The 12959-nt window shown below is 41.5% G+C and overlaps 1 protein-coding gene across 4 annotated transcripts in view; it reads right to left on the minus strand.

The window, feature by feature from the left end:
• Window positions 1-310: 310 nt before the first annotated feature.
• The window catches only part of ntng1a (netrin g1a), a 151473-nt gene continuing 138824 nt past the window's right edge, over window positions 311-12959 (minus strand). For all 4 annotated transcript variants that reach the window (XM_082965631.1, XM_014157326.3, XM_045702103.2 and 1 more), the window contains one exon: window positions 311-2539. In XM_082965631.1, the coding sequence (XP_082821757.1) occupies window positions 2286-2539 (254 nt within the window). In that variant the 3' untranslated portion in view covers window positions 311-2285. The remainder of the gene's footprint in view (window positions 2540-12959) is intronic.

The following is a 12959-nucleotide window of genomic DNA, read 5'->3' on the forward strand; positions in this document are numbered from 1 at the left end:
AGGTAGTCGTCGATAGCTGTTAATATTTAATTCACCCTCCCTCCCCCACAATGCATTTCACTGAAACAAATCTTTACCGGATTGAATTCAAGATAAATAGCATTCAAATTTCACTGGGGCTTATAGCATTCTCCATTATTAGCCTTTCCCAAGGTATTTAAAGCTCTTTGCATCAGTTGTGCTTGGAAAAACGATTTACTACTGTTTGTGTCCTTAAAGTACATACACACTTTTTTTTTTATTATTGCAGCTTATTCACTGTTGAATTTTCAACTGAGGAACAAGCAATGATCAACACAGTTGTCTCAACTTATTTCTTAAACTTTTATTCACTTAAATTTGTCCAGTGTTAAAGCAACAAGAAAACATTTAGAATGTCCTTTTGTGGGATCTTATTACACTATGGTATACTGTAGATGTTAACCAATATTCTTTGATGCCAGCACGTTGCCAATACTGAGGAAACTCAAACTGCGCAACCAAAAGAGAAAAATAAACCAGTGAAAGAAAATAAATAACAAAAACAAAAGCTGAACAAGTCCAAAACATTTCTTCTGCTTTTTCATTTTCATCTGGAGTAGATACAGTAACAAGTTGCATTTTAACACTGTTCGGCAAATAGTACAAAATAATTATTACATTTATTTTTTGCTCTGTCAAGAAAATAAATTGTAAATACACTGATGATTCTCTAAGCACTTTGTCAGCTCAAGTGAACACTAAGCTCTTTGACCAAGGTCTCAGGTAATGCAGATGTCTACAGGTCAAATAAGTACACAGGTAGTCTGGCTATCTTTTGGAGAAGGAGGATATGGGGCTATTACACATGTGCGTCACTAACACCGGACAAAAAAATCTTTCAACCGACAAGGGTTACAGAGTAACGTTCACAAAAGCACAGGTCAGTGGACAGAGGGGCTGGGTGGGACTGAGGGAAGGGGACAGGTGAGGAATATAGGGAGAGAGATATAGAGAAGGATGGCGTGGGAGACAGAGAGAGAGAGGGAGACAGAGAAAGAACAGAAAAGGAAAAAGAGAGAGAGAGACAGAGAGAATTGTATTTATTTAACCTTTATTTAACTAGGCAAGTCAGTTAAGAACAAATTCTTATTTACAATGACGGCTTACACCGGCCAAACCCGGACGATGCTGGGCCAATTGTGCGCCGCCCTTTGGGACTCCCAATCACGTCCGGTTGTGATACAGCCTGGTGTCTGTAGTGACGCCTCTAGCGCTAAGATGCAGTGCTTTAGACCGCTGCGCCACTCGGGAGCCCAACAGAAAGAGAGCGAGACAGAGAGAAAGAGAGAGGGCGACAGAGAGATGAGAATAAGAGAGAGAGAGAGAGAGAGAGAGAGAGAGAGAGAGAGAGAGAGAGAGAGAGAGAGAGAGAGAGAGAGAGAGAGAGAGAGAGAGAGAGAGAGAGAGAGAGAGAGAGAGAGAGAGAGACAGACAGACAGACCGAGAGAGAGACGTGGGCAAGATTTTTGATGCAGGTCAAAATGTGGCAGTCCGGATGGATTTCCTTATATCCACAATGCACTGACAGCAAAGATTGCTTACATTTCCTTTTTTATTTTCCCTCTGCCTCAATTTCTCTATTTAGGTTTTATTTTTCAAACAGCCTGTCTGTCCACCCTTCAGCAGCGGTAGGGACAGTTCTATGGAGTTCTTCGTCAGTCAGTCAGTCAGTCAGTCAGTCAGTTCAGCCCAGAAGCAGTTCAGTCCAGCCAGCACCAAACCCCAAAGCGCCCTAAGACAGGGGCAGCTAGCAGCTGCTGGCCTTGCTAGCTAGAGCTTGCTGTCGCTTATTGGTCGCAGCTGCCATTGCCGTGGCGATAAGAGAGGAAGTGAACAAAGTGTCTGTCATCTCCAGTCCCTCCTTTTGACAGTTAGGGGGAAAAGTCTCTGGTATGGCTTAGGTCACTGATGTCTGTTGTTTGACTTTTTATGAAGCAAATGCTCAAGTTAAACTCTTTTTAAATATCTGGTATTTATTTTTCTTTATTGATTTCATTTTTTTAAACTCTCATTTCTATATATACTTTTATTTTTTTACTCAAATTAAAGTTTTGCTTTCATTCTGGCACATTCCCTTATAGACAGCGTGTGTCCTTGCTGTGACTGGTGGACAGCTAGTACAGTACAGTATAGTACATTATAGTACAGTACAGTATAGTAGACTAAGCTCATGGTCGTTGTAGTTCTGGTTGTTGTTGTAGAGAAGTTGGTAATTGGGTAGTTCGCTCCACCAGTTCAGTGTAGACAGTGTAGGCCTCTGGTTCTCAGAGCAGGGTGGGCCTGTAGGAGGCCTCTCTGAGCAGCGTCGAGCCCAGCAGGAGCAGCAGCAAGGTGGAGAGTGGTGTAGACGAGAGGGCGGCTTGGCCCGAGTCGGGCCCACCACAGCCCCCCAGCTCCGACTCACAGCGGGGCTTCTCACACAGCAGGCCCGTGAATGCTGCGGTACACTGGCACCGCAGGTTGTTCAGACACACACCGCCGTTCTGGCAGCGCAGGAGCTCGTTGTCACACACTCGGGCTGAGAGAGAGATGGAGAGATATGTGAGACACATACACACACCTGGAATAGAGTACTGTGCACTGCTCACTACCCTGACTGTTATGTTGATTTACAAATCGCACTGTTATCTGAGCTGATCTCCACTCTAGTGAGCGCAATAAGAAAGGATTATCAACGAGGGGCTATGCTTTCTATGAAACATAATGAACGACGTGGAAGGCGTGTTCCATGAAGAACTAACGGAGTAGAACTGACCTTCCACAGAGTTTTGTTATTTTCCAGAGAACGCATAGAGCCCCACGTTGATGATCTCTTTCATACCATGGCTATAATTTGACACATTTGCCGCTAGAAATGTGTTCATTTACCTGTAAAAATGTGTTCAACATCCACTGAAGTAGCTAGCAAGTTTACTTAGCATTAAGTTGAATTCAGCATTTTAGCTACTTTGCAGATCAATCATGACTATGATAGTAACGCATCACATGCAGCATAACCAGTGCAGTAATAAAAAAGAATGTCAGTAATTTATACTGGTTACTATAAAACAACAACAAAAAACAAATAAAAATAACATAAATCTTTTAAAATCAATTTCCAACCATCTGATTCCCACAATATTGACGACAGGATATGAATGGTAGAAGACTATAATATTTTATTACCAAACATTTTTGATCAGACATTTATTCTGACCATACTGTTGTGGTACATTTGTCACCCTGCCAGCTGTTGCATTGCAGTAAGGTAACAGTTTCATTTCCAACATGATTTTGTCAAATAAGTTCTACAGTTCATGTCAACTCCAGTTGTAGTGAATAAAACTTTTGTTGTTGTATTGATCAAAATGAAGGGCTGGTCTTTCAGCACTATCTATGAAATTCTTGCATGAATCATTTTCTTCTTCCAACTGCATTCTGTAATAGATAAAGAAACGAAAATAAACGAAAAGTATTTGTAACATTTGTACTCACTATGCAAAATAGAAATTATTTATTACGATTCTGGTTTATAAGCCCACTTCTATAGACAATTCATATATTTTTTGCATAACGCACTTGATCATTGCGTCTTTCTCAAATGTTCCTCTCCAACCTGAATGTGTTCCTTTTATCATTCCCATTACATTAATTACCAAAATTACCATTTGTCATGCTTCATTTTGCAGTGATATACTAGGAACCCACTGAAGGGTCTATACCACGTGATGAATAGTAGCTCGGGCACAAAGTTTCTCCACAGCCCGTGGGCATTTCCAAAACACTGAACTGACTTTATATGAGTTGAGTTGAGAGTTAGGTGGGAATGGGTATATTTAGAGACGGGGACACCAAGGCCAGTCTATTCCCATTGGAGCTTAGCTGTCAAGCAAGCTGCAGGCAAACAAACCAACAATCCCAACCCAGCACATAACTAACAAACCAACCGATGGAGAGAGACAAATAAACAGTGCTAAACAAGCAGGCTAGGGCCAGACCACCTCAATGCAGCACAACAAGAGAGAGCTGGAGCTCATTTTGCCCTTTCATGAAAGGGGAAAACAATGTGACAGTTGAATGTTCCCCCCCCCTGAAATATTTTGAAAAGCAAATATTACAAGAATAACTGACACTGACCCTTTCTCACACTTATTTTTCATATCCACAGCTGCAGGTATGAACTTCTGTTTTTTTAAACATCTTTAAAGGCTATATTTTATTTAGAAATTGTCTGTTCAACCCAACAGGGTTTGATGGACCGGTACACTGTCAAAAGACTACAAGTCCCAGACTCCAATCATGGGTTTGTGTTCATCATCCAGCATGCCCAATACAATTTTTTCCTCTACAATGCTAATTCATCTTTTCCCTGTAAACTATCAAGCAACTGTTTACTATCATGGACGTAAAAAAAATAAAACACCTGTGGCGTCAAGACTGTTAATGCAATGTTACCAAGGCAATCATCATATGGACGGCTTGATATTAACAGACAATTTGACACATGACAATGACATCACTGATTCATTTATGAGTCAGGTATCTTTTGTTTTATCCTCTTCACTGTCTGGTTCAGCAAATACTATCAGGGAAATGAGCAGGCAGGCAGACCAACTTGGTAATGGGGTGTGTGTTCCCCTCAAGATTGCATTGAGAGTAATCAAGTGAATTAATTAAAAATAGGTTTTACCCCTAGGGTCCCTGAAGTAATCCTGACATGGACAAGACTCTATTAATTAAACATCAACCTTTCGTTTTGTCCATACATTTTTATCTCCAATTGCCCTTTGCAAAAATATGATTATTTTGCAAGAGGGGCCTTATTGGTTTTGCCCTGACAAAGGATGGTGTGCGCATATTAATTCTCTATCTACTGGTAATGCATTCTAATGAGACTTGTAGGTCCCTAGAAATATGTTATTCCTAACACATAGATAAATCTTCTTACTGATACTCTAATAATACAACAGGGTTTGAATTAAGGGCCAGAAATGCAGTGGAAGGAAAAGAGCAGCCATTAACCACTGAACCACTTAACACTGACAGATCAATACCAAAGTGTTACCAGAGAGTTGGTAGAAGAGGAGAGCAGTAATGGTGACAGTTAAATGAAGTGATGGTAAACTTGGACAGAGTTCTAAAGACTACATTAGTCAGACTAAAAGAGGTGGGATAGATTCTGCTTTCTGTTTTGAGAGGCCTGACCTGAAAATAATTCATTCTAGCTGGAGGAAGTTACTTTTTTTAGTTTCTCTATCCCTGTCTTCCTGGGGAAGGCTACTCTCTTCTCTCTCTCTCTTATTGTCTCTCTTCTCTCTCTCTTTTCCCTCTCTCTCTGTCTGTCTCTCTCCTACGCCTCTCCCTCCCTCCTCTGTCTCCCTGTCCCCTCATGCCCTACCAGGGTGCTGAGCCCAGGAGATGTTGCCTTCCTACCTGTGATTTATTACCCCTGGGAGAGCTCCTGGTCCACCTTGGACACACATCTCTTTGTGTCTCTGTTACCTTCATATTGGCCCACTGCTCAGAGCACAGGCTTAGGGGTTGGAGCTGAGCTACACTAAGTATGGATACAGTTGTTCCAATAACTCTATCAGTGGCTATACAAAATGAGGGAGGACGATTATTTTCTTAATGAGCATGGCCTTATTTCTATTTCGGTCATTCATATTCCATTCATCCAGCTTAATGTAACATTGAGAAGTTTTAGCCAGCAGGATACCACCCTGCATCCCACTGCTGGCTTGCCTCTGAAGGAAAGCAGGGTTGATCCTGGTCGATCCCTGGATCGGAGACCAGATGCTGCTGGAAGTGGTGTTGGAGAGCAAGTAGGAGGCACTCTTTCCTCTCGTCTAAAAAAATAGATTGGGGACATTGCCCTGTGTAGGGTGAGATCTTTTGGATGGGACGTTAAACGGATGACCTGACTCTCTGTGGTCACTAAAGATCCCATGGCACTTATAGTACGAGTAGGGGTGTTAAACCCGGTATCGTGGCTAAATTCCCAATCTGGCCCTCATACCATCATGGCCATCTAATCATCCCCAGCTTCCAATTGATTCATTCACCCCCCTTTCTCTCCCCTGCAACTATTCCCCAGGTCGTTGCTGTAAATGAGAATGTGTTCTCAGTCAACTTACTTGGTAAAATAAGGATTAAACAAATAAAATAGGCTACTAAATGATACTAACATTTTCCCTTTACAAATTCATGCATGTTTATCCCTGTTTGCGTCCGTTTAAGAACGTTTTTCAACAGAATAGGCGGAATGAATACACCCCTGATCACACGCAAACACAGTTCACTTTCATAGCAGCAACATACAAGCAGCATGATCACTTTGATTGTTGTAGCAATAATTCCTTCTCGTGCCTTCGTGCTCTCCTCCTCTAACCATTTCCCTTCACTTTTGGACTTCAGTGCACAACACATCAGCTGTCTATGATCAGACGAAAAACATTTCCAAGCCAAACCTTCATATCATAACTGCTCACCGCTACACACAGCCTACATCATTGTCACCATTATTAGCTAACATCATAGTCAACATAGCTACTAGAAGTAACGTGTTAGTAAACCTGCTACAATCATGCAGTACAGTGTACAGTCAGAAAGCAGTTTAGCAGTTACACCGAGGGCCCCGGTGGCAATAAATTAATAAAACCAAAAGCTTACCTTGACTTGGAAGATTTCCCATGTTGGATAGCCATAGCCAGCTAGCTAACATAGCATACTTCTCTGTTTGAGCCGGGTGTTTGAGTAGGCTAAACTAGCTAGCTGCATTCGCTAGCTTAGTGAAAGTGAAAAAATATATACAACGAAATATAGCTATCTCTCTCTCTCTCTTGCTTCTTCTTCAAGAAATCAATTTGTTCAAAATTGTTCAACTATTGTATTTTTCTTTCTTTAAGTCAACTACTCACCACATTATATGCACTGCAGTGCTAGCTAGCTGTAGTTTATGCTTACAGTATTAGATTAATTCATGATCCTTTAATTGGGTGGACAACATGTCAGTTCGTGCTGCAAGACCTCTGATAGGTTTGAGAACGTCCTCTGGAAGTTGTCATAATTACTGTCTAAGTCTATGGAAGTGGTTGAGAACCATGAGCCTCCTAGGTTTAGTATATATGTCAATTTACCCAGAGGACGGAAACTAGCTGTCCTCCGGCTACACCATAGTCCTTCCCTACACTGTGCTTTCAAATCAAATCAAATCAAATAACTTTTTATTCGTCACATACACGTGTTTAGCAGATGTTATTGCGGGTGTAGTGAAATGCTTGTAAAAAAATGTTTTCCCTAGGGGCTAGAAGCACGGCTGCCCTCTCTATCGGTGCCATTTTCCTTACACGCTTTTGAGGTAGGCCTTCATTGCAAAACATTGTGTTTTAATCAATTATTTGGTGACGTGAATATATTTAGTATAGTTTTATCTAAAAATGTTAGTGTTTTTTATGTTTCACAATTTTTCTTTTTATGAAATTCTACGAAGAGGATGGTCCTCGCCTTCCTCCTCTGAGGAGCCTCCACTGAGATCTATATTCATCTAGGAGTCTTTTCAGCCTGAGGATTAGTATGACAAAATAATTCAAGCAAACTGTGGTCAAGGACAAGGCGGAGTTGAAATTAGCATCTGAAAATAGTCAACACCACACTAAATAATGGGTTCTAAACTGAAGAGACAGTTGAGGAGGAACAGGTAAACTAAAACTGAAGAGACAGTCGAGGAGGAACAGGTAAACTATAACTGAAGAGACAGTCGAGGAGGAACAGGTAAACTAAAACTGAAGAGACAGTCGAGGAGGAACAGGTAAACTAAAACTGAAGAGACAGTCGAGGAGGAACAGGTAAACTAAAACTGAAGAGACAGTCGAGGAGGAACAGGTAAACTATAACTGAAGAGACAGTCGAGGAGGAACAGGTAAACTATAACTGAAGAGACAGTCGAGGAGGAACAGGTAAACTAAAACTGAAGAGACAGTCGAGGAGGAACAGGTAAACTATAACTGAAGAGACAGTCGAGGGGGAACAGGTAAACTAAAACTGATGAGACAGTCGAGGAGGAACAGGTAAACTAAAACTGAAGAGACAGTCGAGGAGGAACAGGTAAACTATAACTGAAGAGACAGTCGAGGAGGAACAGGTAAACTAAAACTGAAGAGACAGTCGAGGAGGAACAGGTAAACTAAAACTGAAGAGACAGTCGAGGGGGAACAGGTAAACTAAAACTGAAGAGACAGTCGAGGAGGAACAGGTAAACTAAAACTGAAGAGACAGTCGAGGAGGAACAGGTAAACTAAAACTGAAGAGACAGTCGAGGGGGAACAGGTAAACTAAAACTGAAGAGACAGTCGAGGATGAACAGGTAAACTAAAACTGAAGAGACAGTCGAGGAGGAACAGATAAACTATAACTGAAGAGACAGTCGAGGGGGAACAGGTAAACTATAACTGAAGAGACAGTCGAGGGGGAACAGGCAGGGGCGAAAATCTGATATCCACTTTGGAGGGGACAATTACATGAAATTTTCTCAAGAGCAATTCCTGAGGGGGACACCAAAAGTAGTGCTGTAACACATAGCCTACATTGTAATATGGTAAATGTATATTGAGGAACCAATGAAATAAGGTGTTTGCTGTACTCCTAACTACCGGTACCCAAAACTACACAACTAATCACAACAGCAATACCATTGCCTTTAACAAATCTTAGTTCAGTCACCAGTTTAAGTTGAGAGTGGGGGTATCCATGGCATTTTCCAATTATGTTCCTATTTTACAAGTCAAAAAAATTGAGAACCTTTCATAATGTTGCCAAACAAAGACTCAACAAACTTACCTGAGACTCCCTGTCTCTGCCAGTCTGTCCCTGCATATCTGTCCCCAACTCTGCTGTCTGTGTGCCATCTGTTGCCTGCTCTGCCTAATGACATCATTGTGAAACATTTCCATTAGAATTTCATTTCTTTCTTATGAACATTTTATCAACTAGTCTTTGAGATATTAGGCTACTAGGGTTCTTACTATGCGTTTTGGTGTATTGAAAAATACTCTGATGTCCGTCTTTTATTTTTCTGCCATTTTTCTACCTGGCTGGCTACACACACAGTGTGTAGGTTATTTACAGTAGGAGATGGGCTTCTATCATCTTCAATCATTCTATATGGGCTTCGATCTAAAAGGTAGCTAGCAAATGTGAAACGGATTAAAATGACAAGAGTTGACAGCTGTATGAGTTTACCATTTACACAACATATGCTGCAACCTTTTGTAATTTTAATAGTTTGTTTCATATTGGCTGGCTTCCAACAATAGCTGAATTTGCAAAGCTAGCGAGCACCAATTCAGTTTCAGTGGTGTTTGCTATAATCTTTGCTACCCGGGTTAAATAAAGGTGAAATTAAATAAATAAAAGTTCCCTTGCGACAATTTAGCTTTTGTAACGAGACCGTTAAATATATTTAAGACAATGGTAGATGAGAGTGTAGTTCTGTTCAGTTTGGACTTCAGTTTATCGCTAACCTTATCACAGGGACTTTGAAGCACTAACTTACATCATCTGCATGCTGATTCCATCTTTGACGACGCCACATAAATGGAATAGGTACTAGCTAGCTTAATAGTTAATATTTGCGCGCTAGCTCTGCATATTCAGCTAGTGTGTGTGTGCGCGATTGACTGGATGAACCTCACGGCAGTTACGTAGCAAGCTAAGGAACTGGCAGTGGATCAAACCATTGTGAGGCAAAGGGCGGGGGGGTCGCAATCATTTGAAACTTAAAAACGCGCTATTAAGTGTCTATAATCAGCACAATTGCTTTCATTGTGTATTATTAATATTATTTAAATTACATAGTTATGATTCAGTGATATATTGGGGGGACAAATCATATTTTTCCCAGGATGGGGGGGTCGTGTCCCCCCCGTCCCCCCCGGGATTTCCGCCCCTGGGAACAGGTAAACTATAACTGAAGAGACATTCGAGGAGGAACAGGTAAACTATAACTGAAGAGACAGTCGAGGGGGAACAGGTAAACTATAACTGAAGAGACAGTCGAGGAGGAACAGGTAAACTATAACTGAAGAGACAGTCGAGGGGGAACAGGTAAACTATAACTGAAGAGACAGTCGAGGGGGAACAGGTAAACTATAACTGAAGAGACAGTCGAGGAGGAACAGGTAAACTAAAACTGATGAGACAGTCGAGGAGGAACAGGTAAACTAAAACTGAAGAGACAGTCGAGGAGGAACAGGTAAACTAAAACTGATGAGACAGTCGAGGAGGAACAGGTAAACTAAAACTGAAGAGACAGTCGAGGAGGAACAGGTAAACTATAACTGAAGAGACAGTCGAGGAGGAACAGGTAAACTAAAACTGAAGAGACAGTCGAGGAGGAACAGGTAAACTATAACTGAAGAGACAGTCGAGGAGGAACAGGTAAACTATAACTGAAGAGACAGTCGAGGGGGAACAGGTAAACTAAAACTGATGAGACAGTCGAGGAGGAACAGGTAAACTAAAACTGAAGAGACAGTCGAGGAGGAACAGGTAAACTATAACTGAAGAGACAGTCGAGGAGGAACAGGTAAACTAAAACTGAAGAGACAGTCGAGGGGGAACAGATAAAGTAAAACTGAAGAGACAGTCGAGGAGGAACAGGTAAACTATAACTGAAGAGACAGTCGAGGAGGAACAGGTAAACTAAAACTGATGAGACAGTCGAGGAGGAACAGGTAAACTAAAACTGAAGAGACAGTCGAGGAGGAACAGGTAAACTAAAACTGAAGAGACAGTCGAGGAGGAACAGGTAAACTATAACTGAAGAGACAGTCGAGGGGGAACAGGTAAACTAAAACTGATGAGACAGTCGAGGAGGAACAGGTAAACTATAACTGAAGAGACAGTCGAGGAGGAACAGGTAAACTAAAACTGAAGAGACAGTCGAGGAGGAACAGGTAAACTAAAACTGATGAGACAGTTGAGGAGGAACAGGTAAACTAAAACTGATGAGACAGTCGAGGGGGAACAGGTAAACTATAACTGAAGAGACAGTCGAGGGGGAACAGATAAAGTAAAACTGAAGAGACAGTTGAGGAGGAACAGGTAAACTATAACTGAAGAGACAGTCGAGGAGGAACAGGTAAACTAAAACTGAAGAGACAGTCGAGGAGGAACAGGTAAACTAAAACTGATGAGACAGTCGAGGAGGAACAGGTAAACTAAAACTGAAGAGACAGTCGAGGAGGAACAGGTAAACTAAAACTGAAGAGACAGTCGAGGAGGAACAGGTAAACTAAAACTGAAGAGACAGTCGAGGAGGAACAGGTAAACTAAAACTGATGAGACAGTCGAGGAGGAACAGGTAAACTAAAACTGAAGAGACAGTCGAGGGGGAACAGATAAAGTAAAACTGAAGAGACAGTCGAGGAGGAACAGGTAAACTAAAACTGATGAGACAGTCGAGGAGGAACAGGTAAACTAAAACTGATGAGACAGTCGAGGAGGAACAGGTAAACTAAAACTGAAGAGACAGTCGAGGAGGAACAGGTAAACTAAAACTGAAGAGACAGTCGAGGGGGAACAGGTAAACTAAAACTGAAGAGACAGTCGAGGAGGAACAGGTAAACTATAACTGAAGAGACAGTCGAGGGGGAACAGGTAAACTAAAACTGATGAGACAGTCGAGGAGGAACAGGTAAACTAAAACTGAAGAGACAGTCGAGGAGGAACAGGTAAACTATAACTGAAGAGACAGTCGAGGAGGAACAGGTAAACTAAAACTGAAGAGACAGTCGAGGAGGAACAGGTAAACTAAAACTGATGAGACAGTTGAGGAGGAACAGGTAAACTAAAACTGATGAGACAGTCGAGGGGGAACAGATAAAGTAAAACTGAAGAGACAGTCGAGGAGGAACAGGTAAACTAAAACTGATGAGACAGTCGAGGAGGAACAGGTAAACAAAAATTGGGACGGGGTGGATGCAATCAACACACACTGTTCCTCCCAATCTCTCACGTTTACCATTCCCTGAGAGTAAACAGACCCTGCGCAGAGAATAAACAGAGATATATAGGGTTTACTTTTGATATGAGGGATAATATTTAGAGAAGGAAACCAATGAGCTAGGTGTGCCTCTGTGGGAACGGGCTCTATTTGGTCAGAGATTAGAGTTTTAATTGCATGCTCCAGTCTGCATACAGATTGAGACTGTCCTATTCATGTACAATTGAGTGATATCTGAGGAGAGCCAGGTATAGACCTACATTGGGTAATGTAGGTAACACTACATTATAATGGGTAATGTAGTTAGATAATGTAGAGCTACATCAAGCTTTTACAGCATTTAAATTGTATAGCTATGTTAAACATACTCAACAAAGTGTACCCCTACTGCATAGTCACTTTACCCCTACCTACAGTACCAGTCAAAAGTTTGGACACAACTACACATTTTTTACTATGTTCTACATTGTGAATAATAGTGAAGACATCAAAACTATGAAATAACACATATGAAATCATGTAGTAACCAAAAAAGTGTTAAACAAATCAAAATATATTTAATATTTTAGATTCTTCAAAGTAGACACCCTTTGCCTTGATAACAGCTTTGCACACTCTTGGCATTCTCTCCAGCTTCACAAGGAATGCTTTTCCAACAGTCTTGAAGGAGTTCCCACATATGCTGAGCACTTGTTGGCTGCTTTTCCTTCACTCTGCGGTCCAACTCATCCCAAAACATCTCAATTGAGTGATTGTGAAGGCCAGGTCATCTGATGCAGCACTCCATCACCTGGACTTGTGTTTTGGGTCATTGTCCTGTTGAAAAACAAATGATAGTCCCACTAAGCACAAACCAGATGGGATGGCTTATCGCTGCAGAATGCTGTGGCAGCCATGCTGGTTAAATGTGCCTTGAATTCTAAATAAAGCACGACAGCATCACTAGCAAAGCGTC

This window comes from Salmo salar, chromosome 19, assembly GCF_965601325.2.
Source record: "Salmo salar chromosome 19, fSalSal1, whole genome shotgun sequence".
NCBI lineage: Eukaryota > Metazoa > Chordata > Actinopteri > Salmoniformes > Salmonidae > Salmo > Salmo salar.